General features: G+C 36.5%; 2 protein-coding genes across 26 annotated transcripts in view; one reads left to right on the forward strand and one right to left on the reverse strand.

Annotated features, from left to right (window-relative positions):
* The window catches only part of LOC18442125 (uncharacterized), a 90,872-nt gene extending 88,447 nt beyond the window's left edge, over nt 1-2,425 (forward strand). For 23 of the 25 annotated variants that reach the window (XR_016055255.1, XR_016055279.1, XR_016055253.1 and 20 more), the window contains 3 exons: nt 833-1,121; nt 1,462-1,534; nt 2,140-2,425. Coding sequence is in view for 12 of the 25 variants with exons in the window: in XM_088866307.1 (XP_088722433.1) it covers nt 833-1,121; nt 1,462-1,534; nt 2,140-2,222 (445 nt within the window). In the remaining 13 variants the exon portion in view is untranslated. Of the gene's footprint in view, nt 1-524; nt 638-832; nt 1,122-1,461; nt 1,535-2,139 lie in introns of those variants that run through there. The other 2 variants (XR_016055261.1, XM_088866354.1) reach the window with 2 other exon arrangements.
* Nucleotides 2,426-9,927: 7,502 nt separating this feature from the next.
* MAX2 (RNI-like superfamily protein) lies at nt 9,928-12,544 on the reverse strand. Its single transcript, XM_006852347.4, has one exon. It carries the CDS (start codon nt 12,520-12,522, stop codon nt 10,153-10,155), a length of 2,370 nt encoding a protein of 789 aa, XP_006852409.2. The 5' UTR covers nt 12,523-12,544; the 3' UTR covers nt 9,928-10,152.
* Between the last annotated feature and the right edge of the window lie 9,334 nt (nt 12,545-21,878).

The following is a 21,878-nucleotide window of genomic DNA, read 5'->3' on the forward strand; positions in this document are numbered from 1 at the left end:
GGCTTGGTACCTTTTTATTATGCAATGGAATTTCCCTTGCTTATATTTTATTTTTCTCTTTAACTTTCTATTTTTACTAGGATCTAACACTACACGTATGTATACATATATAGATACATATGTGTTCATCATTGTATTACTGTATTCTATATCTCTGTAGTCCTCGCATAAAGATGTCCAGTTGTCCGTAAATTTTGTGTGATATCCCCTGTTTTAAGACTTACTGTGTGCTTAAAATTTTCTGAGCCTGCTGAAATTGCTTCGTGTCATGTCATTAATATTTAATGGTTTCAGGCTTTAAATCTGGCTGACCTTTACTGCCTGAAATGTCTGTTACAGATATGAGTATTTGAGTCCCACACGGAGTATTGTACCTCCTTTTTTCACTCTGCTTTTTGTTTCTTTTCTCCCAGATGTGACCAAAACTGATAATTGAACCTAATATGTTCACAATGGCTCTATGGCTCTATGATTGCGGTCACCTTTTCTTTCTAGCAGTAACCAATATTATTTAATGGTTTCAGACTTTAAATCTGGCTGACCTTTACTGCCTGAAATGTCAATGTTTACAGGTGTGTATTTGTGTCCTACACGGAGTATTGTACCTCCTTTTTCCTCTCTGCTTTTTGTTTCTTTTCTCCCAGATGTGAACAAAACTGATATTTGAACTGAACATGCTCACAATGGCTCTATGGCTCTATGATTGCAGTCACCTTTTTCTTTCTAGCAGCACTGCATGATTTAATTTTGCTACTATGGACTATTTCTGATGATCAAGTATGGACTGTTTGTTATAATGTAAACCTGATGGTGGTTTGTGCTGGTCATGAAGGGGGTTGATGTGCATACATAGGATGACAATAGCACATCGTGACCTGAAAAGTGCAAACTGCCTGGTCAATAAGCATTGGACTGTCAAGATATGTGATCTTGGTCTCTCAAGGGTAATGACTCAGGTGCCCATGAGAGACTCCTCTTCTGCAGGCACCCCAGAGTGGATGGCTCCTGAGCTCATTCGCAACGAGCCCTTTACAGAGAAGTGCGATGTTTTTAGCCTCGGAGTAATAATGTGGGAGCTTTGCACCTTAAGGAGGCCTTGGGAAGGAGTCCCTCCGATGCAAGTGTGTGCTCTCAGATTTCTCTTAAAGAGGAAACTTGTTTCTGAGTTAATTTTGTATGAAGGGAAGGTTGTATTATAGTCCACTAGCAATGGTACAAGGTATTCCAGCTGGCATCCATGGTTAGTTCCTGCTGTTGGTTGGTTGGATATTAACTGGGACGTGGGGCATATGGCGTTATTCACTTGGGTACAGTTAATCTCCAACTCTTATGTAATTGGGAACTCATGGTTGATGTAGCTTTGAGCCTTGGATTACCTTATATTATGGACAAATGGACTATAATACACATTTTCTCTTTTAAAGAAAAGTATTGAGTGATAATGGTGTCTCTTCTTTTCAGGTAATTTATGCAGTTGCACATGAAGGAGTGCGGCTGGAGATACCGGAAGGTCCCTTGGGCAAGCTAATTTCAGGTTTAAAACCTTACCACTATAAATTACTGTATGACAATGTTTTTGAAACCAGGCCATTAGTTTCTTACATATCCCTTGAGCCAACCTGTTTTACTTTAAAACTTGGATAGGCTTGTTCAAGAAGTTGGAATGAACTGGCTGGTTTTGAAGGAAAAGTTTATTATGGAAGTGAAAACCAAATTAAGATCCAAAATTGGTGTTGAAAAGTAGAAATCACCTATTCAGTAGTTTCAGGTTGGTGAAAGGTTTACTATGTACTCTTTTTACCCATTCCTGTTTGAAAACGTGAGGCAACTGGGATCAATATAACCCTTGGATTGATGGACAGCTGACGTCTAGAACCTCACTGTGGCATTTACCTTCTTATTCAAAAAATAACTGTTTTTTGGGCCTTAGCCAATCTTATAATCCCAGAGCAATCCAGAGTGCCACATGCACAAACATGTGTGTGTGTGAGAGAGAGAGAGAGAGAGAGAGCTATATGTGTGTTTGTGTGTGTGTGAGAGAGAGAGATATGCGTGTTTTTGTTTAAAGATTGTTATCAATAGCAAGAATGCTTGTATAGAATGGTCAAGTCTTAAAATATCTATGCGTAACTTTTGCAGACTGTTGGGCAGAGCCAGAGGAAAGGCCTAGTTGTGAGGAGATACTTACCCGATTGAATGAGTGCGAGTATACGCTCTGCTGATGCATTTTGTGTAAATATTGACTAAGCCCCCAAAATATTTTTGTTCCACCTGTTGTTTCATTCTGTAAATCAATTTGTTTCTTTAACATTAAAACAGTTTAGTTCCTTTCTGCTGCGGCCATTTGCCAGACAACAACTGTGCCTCTGTAAGCAGTGAAATTGTAAAGCAATAATGGAAGGGGACAGCTCCAATTGAAATGGTTTATCACTCTTCACAGACGGTCAAAACCCAAGCTATGGTTAACAGAGGAGATCAACTCTCTCCGTTGAGCCCCTTACAGTTTTGGAAACACTCTGAAAGAATGAGAAATGGAAATAATTCATTTCCTATTTAATTGTATAAAATTATGTTGAAATTTGTCTCTTGGGAAGCAGAATCACGCATTAAGGAAGCTGAATCGAGGTTTATGTTTTTAACACCATCACATTTTTACCCAAAGTGCATGGAAGCACCTTTGATTTCTTGCAAAGACTGTTCTTGAGAAACTGGGAGCTAGTTCTAAACAAAAGCCATTGAACAAATTCAAACAAGGTTACAAAAGACGATTTAAAGGGAGTCCGTAAACCCCATCAAAGCCATAGATTAGCAAACACTCTTTGCATCACTGGAACCAATGTTCGTAAAACCAGCCGGTTAGATCGGCACCGGTAAGGTACGGATTCCGGTTAAGGCCGGTTTTGGGGTACTACTAAAAATTCGGGGACCTCCAAAAAAAATGAGCACCAAAACAGGCAAGTTCGAGTTCGAACCGGCGGTTTTACATCAAAATCAGCCGGTTTCTACTAAGCGATCCGGTTTTTTGATATAACAGATTATATGTCGGACATAACGGTATTTTATTAAATAACGGCTGTTATTTCACACATAGGCTGTTATTTTGAACAGAACCTGTGATTCACGTTTTGCAACGCGGATTTTTGAAATTGTTGCCATTTTGTCAATACGAGCTTTCATTAACATATGAATATGCATGGAAATGGAGGACTTCGATTCATTATTGAATCTTTAAACTTTTTTCTATTTCGATTTGTTGAAAAAGATGAATTTTGGAGGTTGATTTCGATTGATAATGCTGCTGCCCGAAGAACTGTGTTCGAAGAAAAAAAAATTGATTTTTAATCTATGCATTGATCGTTTTTTATTGAATTGATCGGTTAATTTTGATCATCAAGGCTTCATAAATTGAATACATTAGGTATGTTGATTTATCATTCAGTATATTTATTTATATGAATTTGTTTTTGGTGTGTTTTTGTTTTGAAAATTGCGGGAAGTGAAATATCCACCATTTTTTAAAGAATGATCTACTGAGAATTGATCTTCATGATATTTGGGGCATTTTAATTGTGATTTAAGTATATATCATATCCTTTTGTCAATTTGTTCAAAAAATGAAAGATGTGGGGTTGATTTTGACTCTAAATAATCTGTGTTCTTTGGCTCGATTTTAGGGTTCTTAAAAAAATATTTGTTTCTTAATAAAATTATGTTTTTTTTTATAAAAATATATTATTTATGATGAATATGAGAAAAAATAGATTCTTTCTTTTTAATTTTATATATTTTTGGTGAGCTTGTTGGATTGTTTTTAATGTTATATATTTTTTTTACAAAAATGACTTTTTGTGATGAATATGAGTTTAATGTTATATATTTTTGACGAGCTTGTTGGATTGTTTTTAATGTTACTTTTTTTTCTTTTTTACAGAAAGATGTTTTTTTATGAATATGAGAAAAAAATATTTCTTTCTTTTAAATGTTAAATATTTTTGGTGAGCTTGTTGGATTGCTTGTAATGTTATATATTTTCTTTATAAAAGCATGTTTTTTTGTTCTACTTTCTTCTTCAGTGTGGAGATGTAGAATGAGTTTGTGTTGAATGAATAGTATCAAAATATTCACGCTAGTTTGGACTTTGGAACAGTTACGATCTCGTTATATAACATTTTATTAGGCTAGATTTTATACGTCAACATTACTGACTGTTATTAAGTGAGAATCTAGGTAATTACTATAGAAGTCTTGTGAATTTGCAAGAATTTTCTATTGCTATTAAGTGAGAATCTATGGAATTACTGTAGAAGTCTTGTGAATTTGCAAGAATTTTCTATTGCTACAGTGATAATATATGGAATTACTGTAGAAGTCTTGTGAATTTGTAAGAATTTTCTATTGCTCTATTGAAGCCATGAATTGTCTGCCCGTCTGCCCCTTATGATGCAACTTGATCAAAATGATTAATATGAATTGTTTGCCTCTTATGATGCAAATGAGGCAACTTGATCAAAATGGGTAATACATGACGAGTCTGGAAGATGAAAAGAAAAAAGGAAAATGACTTATATATAGTCTAATCTAAGTTTTTCTATTTTTTTATTTTTTAGAATGTTTTGAGGGTTTTTTATTTTTGTATTTTTAAAAAAAATCTACTTGATCGGTTAGTCCGGTTAACCGCCCCGGTTAGTCCGGTTCCGGTTCGAACTGCTCTTAGACTCAAGACTGGTTAACCGTTCCGATTCGATTTTACACTGCTATTACAAGTCATTAGCTATTTCCAGTCTCACTTAAAAAATCCAACAAATTCAAGATTGACAGAGGAACAAAAAGATGGAAGCACCCCATGCCATATTCTGCCGTGCCCTCTCAATCGCAGTCCATTTTATTGGATGGCGATGATCTCAATGTTCTGTTATTTTTTTCTTCTGGTGATCTTGATGGACTATGGCGACCACCATCCATTTTTGGCATATAAATGTTTGGCAAAATATTATTTGTTAGATACCGGCGTTTTCTGTCGGGTTTATATGGCCATTTAAAGGCCTCATGAGGGTATGTAAAACTACGATTATAAAGATGTGATAGCCCCAATGGGAGTGTAGTCTAGGGTGGTCCGTGAGGCATAACTAAAGTTGTGATTTACTTGAGTTTCGACTAGCTTAGCTCAAGACGATGTATAAAACCTATAGCCTTGGGTGTGGACAATCGATAAGGGTTTCGATACTGAGTTATCCCTTGATGAGGTAGGAGTTATGTCCAAAGTGGTTGGCCATGGGATTGGGTGTGACCCCTATGTGCGGTAGTTGGTCAAAGAGAACAAATGTCAAATTCTCATCATTACCATTGTACGACATGTACACTAAATAGTCATTCGGAAAGTGGCTCTCTGGGAGAGTATGTGTCATGTACATGCCAAAGAAATGTCTTCTTGTAGCACTAGGATGTGTTAAAAGGACCCATGAGGTATTGTGTTAGAGTAGGGCATGGACTTGTCTTTGGAGAGGAACTTGTAATTCATGGGTTACGATCGTGTCTTCTTTATTTATTGGTTGACTTTGATAGTTCAAGCATGAACCCATGCGGTGCGTTGTAGGTCATCAAAACTGTTGAGTCAATTTGAAAAAATGATGAAGAGATACACTTTCTAGAAGGGATGGAGTCTTCATTACATTTGTGATATTCCTAATCAAATTCCCATCAAACTTATTTTAATATGTTTAATTACATTTTATTTATATTTTAAATTAATAAAATGGATTTTTAGATCTCTCTGGATATTTTACTTTATTAAAAATTTATTTTTTAAATAAGCTAAAATTATTTTTCTAGATTTATTTATTTCATAGATAAAATATTTATTGATTTTATGTAAAATCAATTTTATTAATCTAAAATTTATTTGAAGATGTGGGGGCCAATTGATGGGAGCTAGTGTTGGCAATAGGTCGGGTATGGGTTGGGTCCCGCTGGACCCAGACTCGGACCCGTAATGTACCATGTGTACCTGGACACAGTGGATCCAAAGTTAGCATACCCATACTGATACTCGAGATAATACTTTGCACTCGAGAACCAGACCCGCACCTGTACCGATACCCGACCCATAACTGAGGTTCAGAAACTGAAACCCATCCCCAAATTTTATTCTCTAAAAAGGAAAATAAATGATAAAATATCTAAGCGGGAAATGGTTTTTGGGGCATTAAGAGATCGAAGCCTTCTATCAATTTTATTCTCTTTTTGATACGAGGAGTATCAGGCAAAGAAGAAGGGAAAGCAATCTCGTTCAAATCATGTCTCACAGGGTCTTTGGTATTCGTCCAAACCAACTGTGGCTTCATTCTTCCTCACAAAACCTATCAACAAAAAAACAAACCCTCAAAATATCTAATCTAGAGATAGAAACTAAGGTTTCAAAAATTGAGAAACTCAAATCAAGAAAGCTCTCAAAACCCCTGAACTAGAGAGAGAAATCAACCCCTGAACTAGAAAGAAAAACCAACTATGACTGAAACTGAGTATTCCTCTCTGTTTTTTCCGGCCAGGACCTGTGTATTCCGATGAGGATTGCAAAGCAGAGGCTAGGACCGAGACTCCAAGAGTTGCAGAGCAAAGGCTGAGGCTCGAACTGATAGAGGGATAGCCCGAGACTCCGAGAGACTGAGAGAGGGAAAATTGCAAAGAGGGAGGCCAAGATTTGGTTGGCTTGGCAATGGGGCTGCAGAGAGGGCTTGTGAAGCAAGCCTGGTTTTGAAATATTAAGAAAGTGTTTCAAATCAACGATGGTTGTTTTAAAAGTACAAAGTGTAGAGATTGATAAGAAGAAAAAAGTAAATTTTAATATTTTCTCTATACAATATTAATGATAATAGAGTCTATGGAAGCTGAAGGATAATGGTTCTAGTTCATTTCTTTATTCATGATGGTTGATCTAAAAGATGGAAGGGCTAAGATCTCTTCAACCAACATGTTTCCAAAATCTACGATAAAGATTAAATCTTACAATGATGATACAACCCTAGACCCTGACACCTTAGCCTTTTCTCTATAAATATTCTTTATGGAGGTACATTATCAACACTTGTGAAAGCCCCTCCCTCTCTCTATCTCTCGACCTCAGTAGGTATGCCCCACACTCTCACTCTTTTGTTTTCTTCAAATGTAGTGTTTTAAATTACATTGTGTAGAGAAAGCCCAAGGGGCCATGCCCTAGCCCCAGCCCCAACTATTGATGTATTACTTGAGCTTCTACTTTGAGTTTTTGTTTCTTCTATCACATGCCATGCTCTCGATGGATTATGCCTAGGCTTCCCAAATTGTGAGACAAAATTAGGATCAAGATTCCATGTACCATCAGTAGAGAAGGCCTGATGTGAGGTGTACAAAATCCATGAAGCAAGGTACTCAGTTATTCTAATGGTTCTATATGTCTTAATTCTTTATGAATATTATTTTTATTTGATTGTAAAGTATTAAGATCCTAGATTGTATTAGGGTTTAGTTGTGATTTTTGACACTCGTAAATGTTTTAGCCAGGATGAATAAAAAAAAAGGATTTTTTCAATCATATATACTTGGCTAGATGGCATTGTCCATCTTTCATTTTTTCAATGACCATTGTATGAATTCGAAGCATCAATTGGATTGGTCATTAAGTAAATGAGATATCTGGTCCAATTAAAACTGGTCTCAACGACCTCCAAAAAACTTAAAATATAAGGGAAATACCATTTAAGTGCTCATAATCAAAGGGGGGGAAAATATCCCAATTAAAGGATTGTACATAATGAGACTACTTGACTACCTACCTTTGGTACAGGGAAATTATTTTCAACCATCTTATGTGAAATATGATAACTTGGGTGTGTCACAAAGTTTGAGAAAATTTCTTTTCAACTTTGAGCTTGATCAATGAAATTAATATTAGGAATAGGACACACTTTCTTTGGGTCACTGCAAAGTTTAAACCCTAGTATGATGAACCAAAACACTCCTAGAATGGAAGGCAAACTTCACCCCTCCCTCAAGTTTCAGGGTCTTGGTTGCCAAAGGAAAAGCAATTGGGACATTTTTTTCCTGCCCTTAAAAGTAAGCAGAGCACACTAAGTTTTGACAGAGCAGAGTACATTAAATTTCCAATGCCACTTTGATTAGCTGTGGTGACGAAGCCTTCCAGCCACTTTTTTCAAATGGATTCTCTGCAACTTAAAGTCCGCTGCTACTTAAATAAGTTGTAAATGATTGTAGCGTCAGTCAAGAAGCCACTAAAAGCTCATGGATTATGATGTCCCAAGGTTGATTGAGAGCCATTGCAGCCAAATTTTCACCAAATTCACATTTGAACATCTTTGATAACTTTGAAGCACCAAATTTTGCAGCAATGGGATGCATCTTGAAATGCTGGACTCACCACAATCTTCAATTTCAAGCCCTTTCCTAAGCATCCTTAGTACCGCAGTGGCCATTCATTGGATATTGAGAAACTGCACTCCTATATATTGATGTTATCAATTCTCTTAAAAGGGGATTCAAATGTTAAACCATATTTCAATCGCTCGAAATTATTGCAGCTCTTTCTACTTGGGAAGAAATAAAATCCACTAGGATGCACACTTCAAAAGTCATACATCAGCAATAAGCGAACATAGAGTAATTTCTGAAAAGGAACTATGATTCTGGCACACAGAGGTGGATAGATTGGAGATCGGCATGAGTTAAAAAAATTGGCATAAGCCATTGACGGAGATTGGCATGTGTTGAAAAAATTGGCATAAGCCATTGCCGGTTGGGGAATGTATACCAAAGAGGCACTAGATTTTGGGTGGAAACTTGGAGCAGAATTAGGCTCTACTATGATTATTGTGAGGAGAAGGCCAAAAGGTAGTCAAACATATAAAGTTACAGTTTAGTTAGGATCTTATTAGAATGGGAAGGTCTGTACAGAAACATGAAATTCGAAAAAGGGCAGCAAAATGATGTATTTAAGCAAGGTTGAGTTCACAGGATAACTGTTCTCTCTGCCTTTGGCAGCAGTTGTTAAGAACAAGAATCTCAACTGTAACCATCATCATGTCGAGGTTTCCACGTTTACAAGCTTTTGAATTTTGAATGGAAAGTTTCCTCCACTACAAAGAGCAAAATGTGATCTACTTATTTTCCTGTTTGCTGCTTTTGGAGATTTTTATCCCTGGGCTTGTAGTGATTGTGGAAGTGAATAAACATATTGGCATTGTATGTATCTGCAGGACCCGAAAGATGATGGTGGAGCACATTGAGAAGATTATCATTTAATGGGGAAATGGGGGCTTTAGTGAAGCTCCCCATGGCTTCGATAAGAGGAAGAAAGAAAAATATCCTGTGATATGACACATCGACAGAGCTAAAACGGGGTTTCACAGCATGAATTAGCTCATGATTCTGTGAAAGCTGAAGTTGAAGCACTTCTCTATGGCCTCCAAGGATTTTTTGTTCCCTCTTGCTCTGAAACTTTGCGGAGGAAACAATATGCGATCCATCAACCTAGCAGATACCCAATCGAGAAATACCCATGAGATTTATAGTGCTTTGAAGTCTCATCTGTGTATCAGTTCATGAGCGTTTCAGTTTCAATCCAACTGCATGCCATTCTCTCCCCACATAAAGCAGGTGATCCTAACGTAGCATTTCTCTTGTAGAAAAAGAAAGTTGTTTCTCAATAATAAAATCTACAAAACTTTTTCACTCCAAATTTGAAACCTTGCAGAAAATTTAAAGACCAGCAACTCAGTGACTTCCCCTGCAACAACCCCCCCCCCACATTCCTCCTCCTCCGCCCCTCTACACACACATATATCAAACAACCCAATAACCGCATGATAAACAACTAAAGAAAGCAGCAAAAGGAAAACAAACACTTAAAGGAGCTTCTAGCAAAAGTACTATCTGAAATGGAAGATCCAAACTTCACAATATCTATAACTTGCAGTGGGTTAAAGGCACAGATACACAAAACTAAAGGTAACTTACAGTTACCACCATGGGGGTCAAGCAAGGGAACAGCACGAGTGGAAGCATCTTGCAAAATCCTCCAAGAAAGCAGACCCATTTGAATTAGACTCCGAGTATCAATTCCTTTATTCTGTTACCTCCTTCCAAATCCAAATTCTCGCCAACTTAATCAGGAATTGGCCTCCTACTCAATGCTTCCTCGAACCGCCTACATGAGTCAGCCCTCATCTCGGTAGACATATCATTTTCAGGAGCAGGGTAATAGTCCTCCCTTAACTGCACATCCCTTAAGCTTGGGATCCTTAGCAAAAGCTGCATAAAATGCTCATGTGTAGTCCCATGTATGATAAGCCTCCGGAGTGTCAAACTCTCTGACAGTAGTCCGGCTCCCGGCAGAGAGACGCTCCTTCGATTCATTTCTCGGTCCTGAGGTGGCCAGTAGTCCATATCTGTGATACCAAGCTCTCTGATTCCATTCAAATAAAACCTCTCCCATAAGCTCAAGTCCATCTGCCCACTAGGTGCCGAGAGAGCATAGCCAACTGCATCTCCACAGTCAAGGTGGAGCTTCGTAAGAGAGTGGTAGCGTGCGAGAGATGCGAGCCCAAACGCCTGTACGCCTGGCTTTGCACATAATCGACAATCTCCTTCTACTTTGATCCTCACTTCCTCTAAGGCTGGGCAACTCTCCAGGCCTGCATTGACAAGCGGGCTCAAAAGTTCGCCCACTGCTATCCAGAGAGAGAGTGACTTTAGTTTGGTCCAGGTCTTGGTGCGGTAAAAGCCATTGTGAGTGTAACATAGGTCATCTGAGTCGATAGAAGACATCTTCATTTTCTTATCAGTGTGTCTGGTACAGGACTCTTCATCTTCACCATGATTCGTAAGAAACCTGTTTGAATTTGGGTTGTTAGCAAATTCGGCCTGCTGATTCCACACGCAATCAATGTGCAGGTGCTGCAACTGGTTGCAAATTGGCTCGAGTGCACAAAGGGTTGATACAGCGTCCAAACGCTTGCAACATGAGACTCTCAAGTCCACAAGGCTGCGACACAGACACCTCACCACGCCGCGGAGCCCGCTCTCGGTTATCTCTGGGCAGCCCAGGAGCTCAAGCTTCACGAGACGCGGGCAACCAACAGAGACCATGGCAAGGTCTTCGTCTGAGAAATTCACCGAATTCTTTATGGAAAGGGATTTCAGGCCATGACAATGGGCTAGGCCGCTAGGACGAGGATCTTGTGGACACAAGAGCCCCTGGAAGTGGCCTAGCTCAAGGGCCATGAGGCGAGGGCAACGCATTGCAAGAGCCTCGAGAGCAGGAGCTGAATTAAGCACATTGTGGCGCACATCCAGCGCGAAATCTCGGAGCAATGGGAGGGCGTTGAAGGCCTCGGTGAGGCCAACGGGGGTCACGTTCGTGGGAACAGCAGAGTCAGGGCAGGCCCGTGGAGCGGAGAGTGCAGAGGAGTCGACGAGGTGGAGGACACTCAGTTTAGGGCAGGCAAGGGCGAGGTCCACAAGGGCAGCGTCACCAACGGCATCAACATAGCGGGGGTCAAAGACGCAGGAGGCGAGGAGGGTGCTGAGATTAGGGCAAGCTTGTGCGAGGGCTAAGAGTTGCGTCGCCTTGAATGCATCGGTGGAGGGATTGAGCAGATAGAGAGACGATAGATTAGATGCGACCAGAGGGTGGGCTTCGAGAGCTGGAGGGAGATCATCAGGGAGCCAGCAATAGAACAGGGAGAGGTCAAGACGAGAGAGGTTGTTGCAGTGAGAGAAAATGGGTGCAAAATCAGAGCCTGGAGGGCCATCGGGAGGACGAGGGTGGAATCGGACGAGCTTGACCGAGACAAGATTGGGCCAGAGCGGGGCGAGGAGGAGGAGAGAGGAGGGTGAGCGGGCGTAGAGACAGAGGGAGGTGAGATTGGGGAAGGAGGAGGACAGGAGGCGGGCGAGGAGGAGGAGAGAGGAGGGATCATTGGAGGTGAGGAGGAGGGGATGGCCCCAAGGAGAGAGAGAGGAGAGGTCAAGGTGAGAGATGGAGGTGAAGGAAGTAGGGAGGAAGGGGAGTTCGCGGGCATGGCCACGCAGAGACAAGTGGATGCGGGAAGAGCGCTCGAGCGCCGCCCACTTGCGGCAGACCAGGGCAACCGCATTGCGGCTGCGAGTTTCCGTCACACAGCCGATGATGCTGCCCAAAATGGCATCCGGCAGGTCCTGCACTTTCGTCTCCGCCTCCCCTCCTTGGCCTACACCCACCATGACAACAGCAGAGAGGGAATTGCGATGAGATGACAACAGTAGAGAGAATTGCAGAGGGAGGGAGAGAGAGGGAGGGATGAGTGAGGAGGACGCAGAGAGAGGTTTATAAATGGTGGAGTGGATTGGATAGAGATGAAGATATGGAAATGGAAAAGAGAAAGAGAGTGTGGGGCCATTGCCAATTTTGTCGATAAGAAAGAGTAGGAGCTCCTCCCACTTGATCCAACTCTCCCTCCAATTTATTATTTTTATTTTTTGGAGTTTGGACATGAACTGTCGAATCCGATCCGATTAGATATATACTAAGACCCAACCCAGGACTATAAATAAAAATATAATCGAATTTTATTTTTATATATTTTATACTACAAAATAAAAATTTTATTTTATATAATGCTACATAATTGTTTATATTAATATATTTGGGTCAAGTTGGCCTCAACCCAAATCCAACCTCACTTGATAAGATCCACACTAGCTTAGACATATCAAAGTCAAATGAACCTATGCCCAACCAGTATTCGCAACATCAAACCAAAACGGTTAACCGGACATGGGTATGGAAGCGATTTAACCGGTCTAATCAGTAAACCGGCCGATTCAACCGCTCTAACCAGACAAGTCTTGGGCGGTCAAAAAAATATTAAAAACATAAAAAAAAATCTACTAAAATAGGAAAATATATATAAAGAATGATTGAAACAAAACTTCATTCAAATGAAGTTGAAAATTTAATGAAAAAAATGGATTTTAACCCATTCTATATATTTCAATGGCTATTTTTAAAAATTTAAAAAAAAAATAAAAAAAATATAAAAGTGAGTAATAATGACCAAAACAATTTTTAATTTTTACCATAATATAAAAAATATTTTAAAATATATTACAAATTAAATTTTTTATTTTTTAAAATTTATATATATATATATTTCTTTTAAATACTGATTGATTACCCTAACCGCCCAAAACCCGATCTAAACGAACAGTTAGCGATTAGATTTCAGACGATGTTACAAACAATGGGCCCAACCCACAAACCCCCGTAGGGTCAAGCATCGTCTCTCTTATTTATGGCTCTCTTAACCCCTAAAAAAAACTAGTGGAAGGGAAGAGAGAGAAACCTTCACCTTAAAAAACTATTAAGCTTTTAAGATATAATATAATATGATAGATATGATATAATAATATATTATATTAAGAATTATGTGATATGGTTATTAAAAAGATCTTTATATAGTTATAAAAAATATCATGAAATTACAATAAATTATATAATACATTATTATACGACCCCACCCGTTACCTACCCCTATTTGTGCTTGCTAATTTGGGCCACTCGTGTAACACCGCCATGGGAAAGCATATGACATTTCTTGATTTATTTTTAGATGTTGATTTCAATCCACTGCTGCCTTCAAAAATGCACCAATATTGCTCAAATTATTTCGGTTGGAAGCCCGTAGGATCTTTTCTTTGAGGACTCGATGTAAATCATTATCATCATCATAACTTTTTTTTCAATTACCATCTTTTGACCCTCTCGACTTTTATACAGGGTCTTCATTCTTTAAGTGACAAATTGGATGTACTCAAAATTAGAATACTTTTGAATGCGGTCTGAAAATCTTGTGAAACGGATTTTTAGATTAAAAAAAAAGAATGCCGTGTCAAAACAAAAATTACCTTTCAAAATAATTTAAGATAGACTTGAATTTTTTCGTATGAAATTGTGGTCTCTTTTCACCCGTGCAAACCTCACACCTAGCTTTCTTGCTATTTACCCATTACCCAACCACCCAACTCTCTTTCTCTCTCTCTAATTGCAAACCTAAAAATCTAACTCTCTCTAGCACCTTGCTATCCCTCTCTAGCACCCTGCTACCCAATTCACTATCTCTCTAAGAAGCTCCTCTGGTGCAGTTAATGGTTTAGTAGCACCAAGCATCTTGCATTGCGGAATCCAAATCTGCGGTGCACCATCATAATATTCATTCTTCAAGGTGCTGCCAATGGAGCTCTCTTAGTCTGATTGTGCCATCAAACACTTGATCATGTGAGCAAAATAACATTTTTATGGAAAGTGAGAGAGTTGACAAGATATTGCAGTAAGTAAGTCTCTCACGTACTTTCCTTCAGTTTTGAATCTCTTTGATTGTCTATCTCCGTATCGACCGGAGTCCATGATTGATTTAGGGTCTCCATCTTGTAATAAGCATGTTTAATGGTTCTTTTGATTTTACCGCCATTTCTCCTTTAGTTAATAACTGGAGTCCACATCTCTTCACAACCCGAAGTCATGAAAGCAGAGACCCTAGTTTTTCAGCAAATAAAAAGGTATTTTGCAGAAAACCCTAGTGTTCATCAAAAATAACACGAAACCCAAATTTGTAAAGACGGACAAGTTCTCGTAAAAAATACTAAGGTTCATCAAAATCAACGTAAACCTTACATTTGGAGTGAGGGTAAGCTTAATACACTGAACCAAAGTATGTAGAGAGAGAAAAGAGATTAAGAGAGGTAAGAGGGGAGGGAGAGACCATTTGGTGAGGCAAGAGATTTGGGACAGAGTGATACCAATCCATAGTGAGGGCTAAAATAAAATACTCGTGTAACACCCAAACGATTTTATAATAATAGAAAAAAGGGTTTGTATTTTTTTCAATTGGTATTTGAAAAACTTGCAATTTTTTATGGATAACAAATTCCTGACATCCATCCAAAATTGCCATAAATGATATCTTCCATCCATAGTTTGTGCTACATTTTAACTTCATCTTCTCTTGTCATCATTGGACGATTGAGATGAATCGCAACGACCTCTCAAATTCGTAAGTGTCAACTTGAGCAGACGATGGATTCATCCCAATCATCTGTTGTGAACTTAGAAGGGAGATTTTATGAATCTTTATGTTTTGTAATCTACATGTACTATGTTTGTGTGTTACATGTGACTTAATCTACAATCTACAAAAGTAAACAAACCATAAATCAAAAGGTATAAATCTTTGGATATAGAAAATAATCAATATTGTCACACCACACTAACAGTGAACAGAGAATTTACTACTTAATTATTGACAACTAAATATTCTTGCAAACATAAAAATACATTAATAATAGCTTATTTGAAAATTTAAAAAAATGGTATGTTGGTAATTTTGAATTACTTTAAGAGCCTATCATCAATTAAAAAGTCAAAAGGATCTTTTTAAATTTTAAATTGGGTTTTAGAGGCATTTTCAAATGACAAAAGTGCCTTTTCCAAAAGAATGTGGTTTGTATAGAGCCGAGGCTCTAAACAACCCAAATTAGAGCCCACCTTTAAATAGTATCGAGAAATGTAGTTTTCATGCTGGAAATATTTAGTTAGCCTTAAAATATATTTTCATATTTAATCATAAAATTTAAAGCTTCAAAAATAGTGTAGATCGAGCATATCTATGAAAAATTGAATAACTTAAAACTTAACAGTCCAAAATTGTGTTATAAGATGCACTATTTCCAAAACTTGAAATCCATTTTCTTCTCAAGTCCATGCATCTTGATGTCAAGATGATCAATTTGATGATATTTGGGCATCAAAACAACCTCTTCTACTCTATATAAACTTTTCCCTTTCCAAAATAAATGAACCATTTAAGGGCATTTTATAATTAAAACTTTTTGAAGCGAAAACAAATAGATGCTTACAATGGATTAGAAATCTCTAGGGCTTGGTGTAGCCGACTCTCTTAGACCATATTGGTACCGTAGATCAGTCGAGAATCATTTTGCAACAAATTTTATGTAGAGATTCTAAGATTTCATGAGCTTTTGGCCCAGTTTTGGATTTTTGGATTTTATGCACTTTTCCATCGACTTTTGATTGATCTTGCCAGATCCTTGCAGTTTTATTTTATTCAGAGGCCAAAGGATTGCCTGATAGCTCCTCTGTTGATCAAGCTATGGCCTTTTGAACCGTCCAAAATCATAAACATGATTTTTTTCACAAAATTAGACTTTTTCCTCATCAAAACAGACCTTGAGCATGATTTCACACATGTCAATGGAAAGTTTATTGAGTCATGATTGAAATGCAGCAGGTCTAATGTCAAAATGCCTCTTGGATGTGGAGATATCGTCAAAATACCAGTGACATATCATGGAAATTGTTTTTTTGTCATAGACCTCCCCCAACTACTCTCTAGCCCCTCAAGCTATACATCAATGGAAAGCTCTTATAAGGAAAACAACATACTCGAATTTTCCTCCTGGTTTGAGAGCAAGAATGATCTATGTTGCAGAATTTTAGCCTATCCCTTCTGGTGATATATATATATATATATATTAACTTCTGAATAGTATGCAACATTGTCAAATCTTTAAACAGGGGCAAATCGTGATTATTTCTAGGGGCTACCTTTGTAATTTGCCTCTTTTGCCACCATACACAGCTTGTGTACGATGCTTCATATATCGACCCTTCCCTAGCTTCTTCTACTGATATCATTTTGACCTAAATTTTGAGGGTAGATTTGGTGCATCAACGGCTATCTTGAGGCATGTTTTGGAATACGGCCCTTTAATTCATGCTCTATAGTGGATCGGGCATTATGGACCTCATGGCCATGGTTTTTATTTGGGAGGCCCATTTATCATACAAATGAAAGTCCTCCAAGTTTGGGAAGAATTACATGTGTTTGGGGGGCTTTCCTACCATATCCGGTTCTCTTGCCAGTCGTCCGGCATCTTTGGTACCGGATTCCTATTAGAATTGACAACCCCTCGGCCTACTTTGGTGGGCCGCCTTTTTTTATGGAACCTTATAATTACCCTCATCTTTTAAGGATTTAGGGTCAAGGTGATATGATGCCCTGATACCCATCTTTTAGTTTCATCAAAGGCCTATCTTTCCTACTGAATTACCAAAAAGACAAAAAAAAAAATTCATGCAAACACACGTACTTAAACTTAGTTATTTTTTTCTAAGGTTTTGCTACATGGCTAACATTCACTCCAATATGTTGTTACAATAAGTGGCTTGTGATAAGTGGATTGTTCAAGCTGCCTATCTCTTATAATTTTGATTACCAAAATGAATGAGGCTTCTCCCATGTCCTTTGTGTCAATAGAATCTAATAACAAGGCTTAAATCCGGCGTACTTTCGTGCCGGACCACAAAAAAATTTCAGTTTGGTGTAAAATTGTGTCGGACCGGTTGCGGTATGGCATATTTTTGTGTTGAACTAAAAAAATTTTTAATCCAGCCCAAACCTGTGCAAGAATGTCTTATGGGGCTTTTAGATTTCTAGGAGCTTGTGACTGGTCCAATGAACTTTTGTGTCAGATTGAATTTTTTTTGCTGTCCAGTACAAAGTGTGTCTGATCGTCTTATGGGACTTCTGAAGCCAAGTCTAGAGAGAGAGGGTGGGTAAAGAGAGGGCGGGTAGAGAGAGAGGGCGTGTAGAGAGAGGGAGCAAGTAGTGAGAGAGAGATGAAGGGCAATTTACTCTTTAAATTATTATTATTTTTTGACTGAGGGGGTAAAAGAGAGAAAAAATAGTGACTAAAAATAAGGGGTTAGAGTGTGATACTAAAAATAAGGAGTTAAAATGTCGATAAAGTTCATTGTGGAGGTATCCATAATCTTCTCTCGATTTTATTTGCAACAAAATACCCCAAACATGAAGTTTTATGCTATCATTCAGGCTTTCACACATTTGCCATGATTACCTTAGAGGGAGTTTTGGCTTTCACACATTTGCCATGATTGCCTTAGAGGGAGTTTTATTCTTTTCTCAAATCATTGGGAGTTGAAGGACAATACAAGCTCAATCAATGATATGCTAGGTGGGTAGCCTATTTGCAAAAGTTTACTTCTGTTATTTGGTATAAGGTAGAATTAGAACAAGGTGCCCTGATGCTTGGACTAGAAGGTTAGCTTTATTGCTTACATAGAAGCCACCATGTTTTCATGTAAATGGTGTTAATTTCAAGGTCATATCTATCTATTTTATGTTAAGCAAGAGCAACACCCTCTCTATTCTTGTACCACATGTCCATTTTTTTTTTTTCCTAATAAATCTCTCTCCCCACCATGTTTTTCTCTCTTTTCTGTCTCTTCACCAATATTCTCATGTACCTCCTCTCTCTTTCTTAATAAATCAACTTTTTTAAAATTTTTCTCATATTTTCTCTCTCTTAATAAATCTCTCCCCTAATGTTTTTCTCACTTTTCTCTCTCCTCACCAATATTCTCAAGTACCTCTAGTCCTCTACTATATCTCTTTCCTAATACATCAACTTTCTTAAAATATTTGCTCACATTTTTTCTCTCTTTCCTAGTACATCTTTCCACCTCTCTCTTATTTAAAAGTTTTTAATATAATTTTTCGAAAATATCTATACCCCTCTTCCCCTCCCTATGTTTTTCTCTCTCCTCTCTCCTCACCCATATTCTCTCTCTCCTAATAAATCTTTCTACTTCTCTCTTTCCTTCTTATTTAAAGCCTCGTACAACATTCCTAAAATATTTCTACCTCCCTCCCCCATATTTCATAACTTATGTCTTTCATAATTTCTCTTAATTACCTCTATTTTCTCTCTCCTACCTCGTTTTCTCACTAACCCAAAAGGGAAAGGTTTCTATGCTTCCCCTATAGCATAGAAGTTCTATCCTCTCCCAACCATCTAGTCATCCAATTTTGATCAAGAGAGCCACTCACCGTTTGATTTTAGATCCGACGTCTCAAAGTATTTATTTTTAGTTTTTTTTTATACAAATTGTATAAATATGAATTTGGTATATACCATATTCTCATTGGGATGCAACTATTAAAAATATTAAAAATATTTTTTTGATAAAATATAATGACCAAAATACCCCTTAAAACTTTTAGGGGTATTTTGGTCATTTTATTTTTATATTTTTTGCTAGTCCGTGTTTAATAGATGAATGGAACTCCAAATTTTGGTGTCCAAATAGTTTATAAAAAAAATTAAAAATAAAATAATGTAGATACATGATTGTGATTGGGGCAATCTTAGCCCCCCATTCAGAATGGATGGTTGGATAAAAGTGAGGATAGAACTTCTATGCAGTAGGGGAAACATAGAAAGCTTGTCCAACTCTAAATGTTTCTAAAAATTTAAAATTCTTTCATATCTCTACTGTTTTGCTAAATTCTCTCCCAAAAATGTTCTTATTTAAATTTCTCTCCTCACTCTCTCCGGGTTTTCCAACACTCTCTCCCTCTCTCTCTCTCTCTCTCTCTCTATCATTTGCCTTTCTCATCCCTTGGTTGAGTGGGTCAACATCTCTCCCCTCTCCTGCTCTTTCCATCAAATATGGCTATATTACTTTGAATTTAGTTTGGTTATTGTTGTGTTTGGATATTTTATTTTTCTTCTGTTTTCTCTAATGTCATGTGATGTTAAGCCAATCTATGCTTGAAATTTTTTGGTTTATTTTTTTGGATTGAAATACGAATAATATGATTAGAAATAAATTTTGTTTAGATTTCTTAATATTTTGGTTTACTCTATAGGAATCTTTTGTATATGCCAATGTGGTCTCTCTCACTAATGCCCAACCCTAACAATTTATGTTTCTAACTTATTTTAAAAATATTTTATTTTCAGTTTTAGGTTAATTAAGTAGTAATGAATTATGTTGTAATTTTAGGTCTATTGCAGTTAACTTTTATGCTTTTCTCTATACAGGCAAATCACATAATTTACATGGGCAGCTAGAGGTGAGCTTGTTGGTATTTTTTTTTCAATTTCCTATTTCTCTTGCAATAATTTTCTACAGAAATTTAAATGAATAAAATTTTCCCCAATCCATCACTTGAGTTGGAATAGTTAAAAAATGGTAAACTGTTAAATTGTGGATAAAATATAAAATTCTTTATGAGCATAGATGCATACTATGAGTATATCTCTAAACTTTTTCCTGAAACTATCCCTCCATGTGTGTGCGCGCTAAGTATGTTGACATTTCAATTTTCTTCATTCCTATCAAATTGTAAAGGAAATAGGAGTTATAAATAATATTTCTTCAAAGGCATAAGGTATCACAATTGGACATGATTTGCTCTCTCCCCAGAAGATCAAAACCTTGATTTATTTTTTTTTATAAATATATTCATTAATTTCATTGAAATTGTAATGTATTAGTAAACTTACTCTTCTTTTAGGTAAATCATAACATACTATCTAAAAGAATAATATTTATACGAATAAATCATATTTTAAGTATTTTTGTAATTAATATAATCTAAATTATGATATAATAGTAAATAGATTATTTCTTACCGAAAAAAATTTGTTGCTTTGAATTTACTTTGGTTATTGTTGTGTTTGGATATTTTATTTTTCTTCTGTTTTCTCTAATATCCTGTGATGTTAAGCCAGTCTATTTTTGTATATGTCAATGCTTCACTTGTTCTAAAAATGTATTATTTTCAGTTTTAGGTTAATTAAGTAGTAATGAATTATATTTTAATTTTAGATCTACTATAGTTAATTTTGATGTTTTTCTCTACATATGCAAATCACATAATTTACATGGGTAGCTAAAGGTGACCTTTAACTTTCTACAAAAAATTTTAATGAATAAATTTTTCTCCAATCCTTCACTTGAGTGGGAATAGTTGAAAAATGGCAAACTGTTAAATCCTTGATAAAATAGGAAACTGTTTATGAGCATAGATGCATACTATGAGTACATCTCGAAACTTTATTTTCCTAAAACTATATCTCTGTGTGTGTGCTAAGCATGTTGACATTCCAATTTTCTTTGATTCCCATCAAATTGCAAATGAAATAGGAGTTACAAATAATATTTCTTCAAAGGCATACGGCATAACAATTGAGCATGATTTGCTATCTCCACAGACGATCAAAACCTTGATTTATTTTCTTTTATAAATATATTCATTAATTTAGCATTGAAATTATAATATATTAGTAAACTTATCCTGCTTTTTTGGTAAATCATAACATACTATCTAAAAGAATAATATTAATACGAATAAATCATCTTTTTAAGTACTTTTATAATTAATATAATCTAAATTATCATATATTAATAAATAGATTATTTCTTGCCGAAAAATATTTGTTGCCTAAAAGTATAAATAATTATAGATTAGTATATAAAAATCTAAAAATAATATAAGACAACATAATTCAAATTATAACATATTGGTAAATATATTCTTTTAAGAAAACAAATATGTTTTAAAAATAACTTGAGAATTTTCTTTTTCATTTTTTGTATTTTCTGTTTTTTTTTTCTTTTTGCAACTTCTAACATCACAACATAATTGGAAAATTTTCTATCATTTTTATGTATGCAATTTGAATTATTTAATTGTTTATGTTCTAATTTGTTCCAAGTAGATACATGCTAATTAAATATTTTTAAAATAATGTATCAATTATAATTATTTGATACAATATTCAATTTCAAATATTCCTCTAATTAAAATAGCATTTACAACTTTTTGGTATCCCACTAATCTTATTTTATCACAAATAGTATATCTGAATTATTTTTTTCTTTCATAGTTTAAAAAAATTATAATTATTTAATAAAATTATTTAATTGTGAGGATAAATTCAATAATCTCTAAGACCAAGTT

The sequence above is a fragment of the Amborella trichopoda genome, chromosome 1, assembly GCF_054954075.1.
Source record: "Amborella trichopoda isolate Santa Cruz 75 chromosome 1, AtrichopodaSantaCruz75HAP2 v2.0, whole genome shotgun sequence".
NCBI classification, from domain to species: domain Eukaryota; kingdom Viridiplantae; phylum Streptophyta; class Magnoliopsida; order Amborellales; family Amborellaceae; genus Amborella; species Amborella trichopoda.

Bases quoted from the DNA above. Each gene is read 5' to 3' on its own strand.
- MAX2 (XM_006852347.4), bottom strand. From the start codon at position 12,522: ATGTCCAAACTCCAAAAAATAAAAATAATAAATTGGAGGGAGAGTTGG.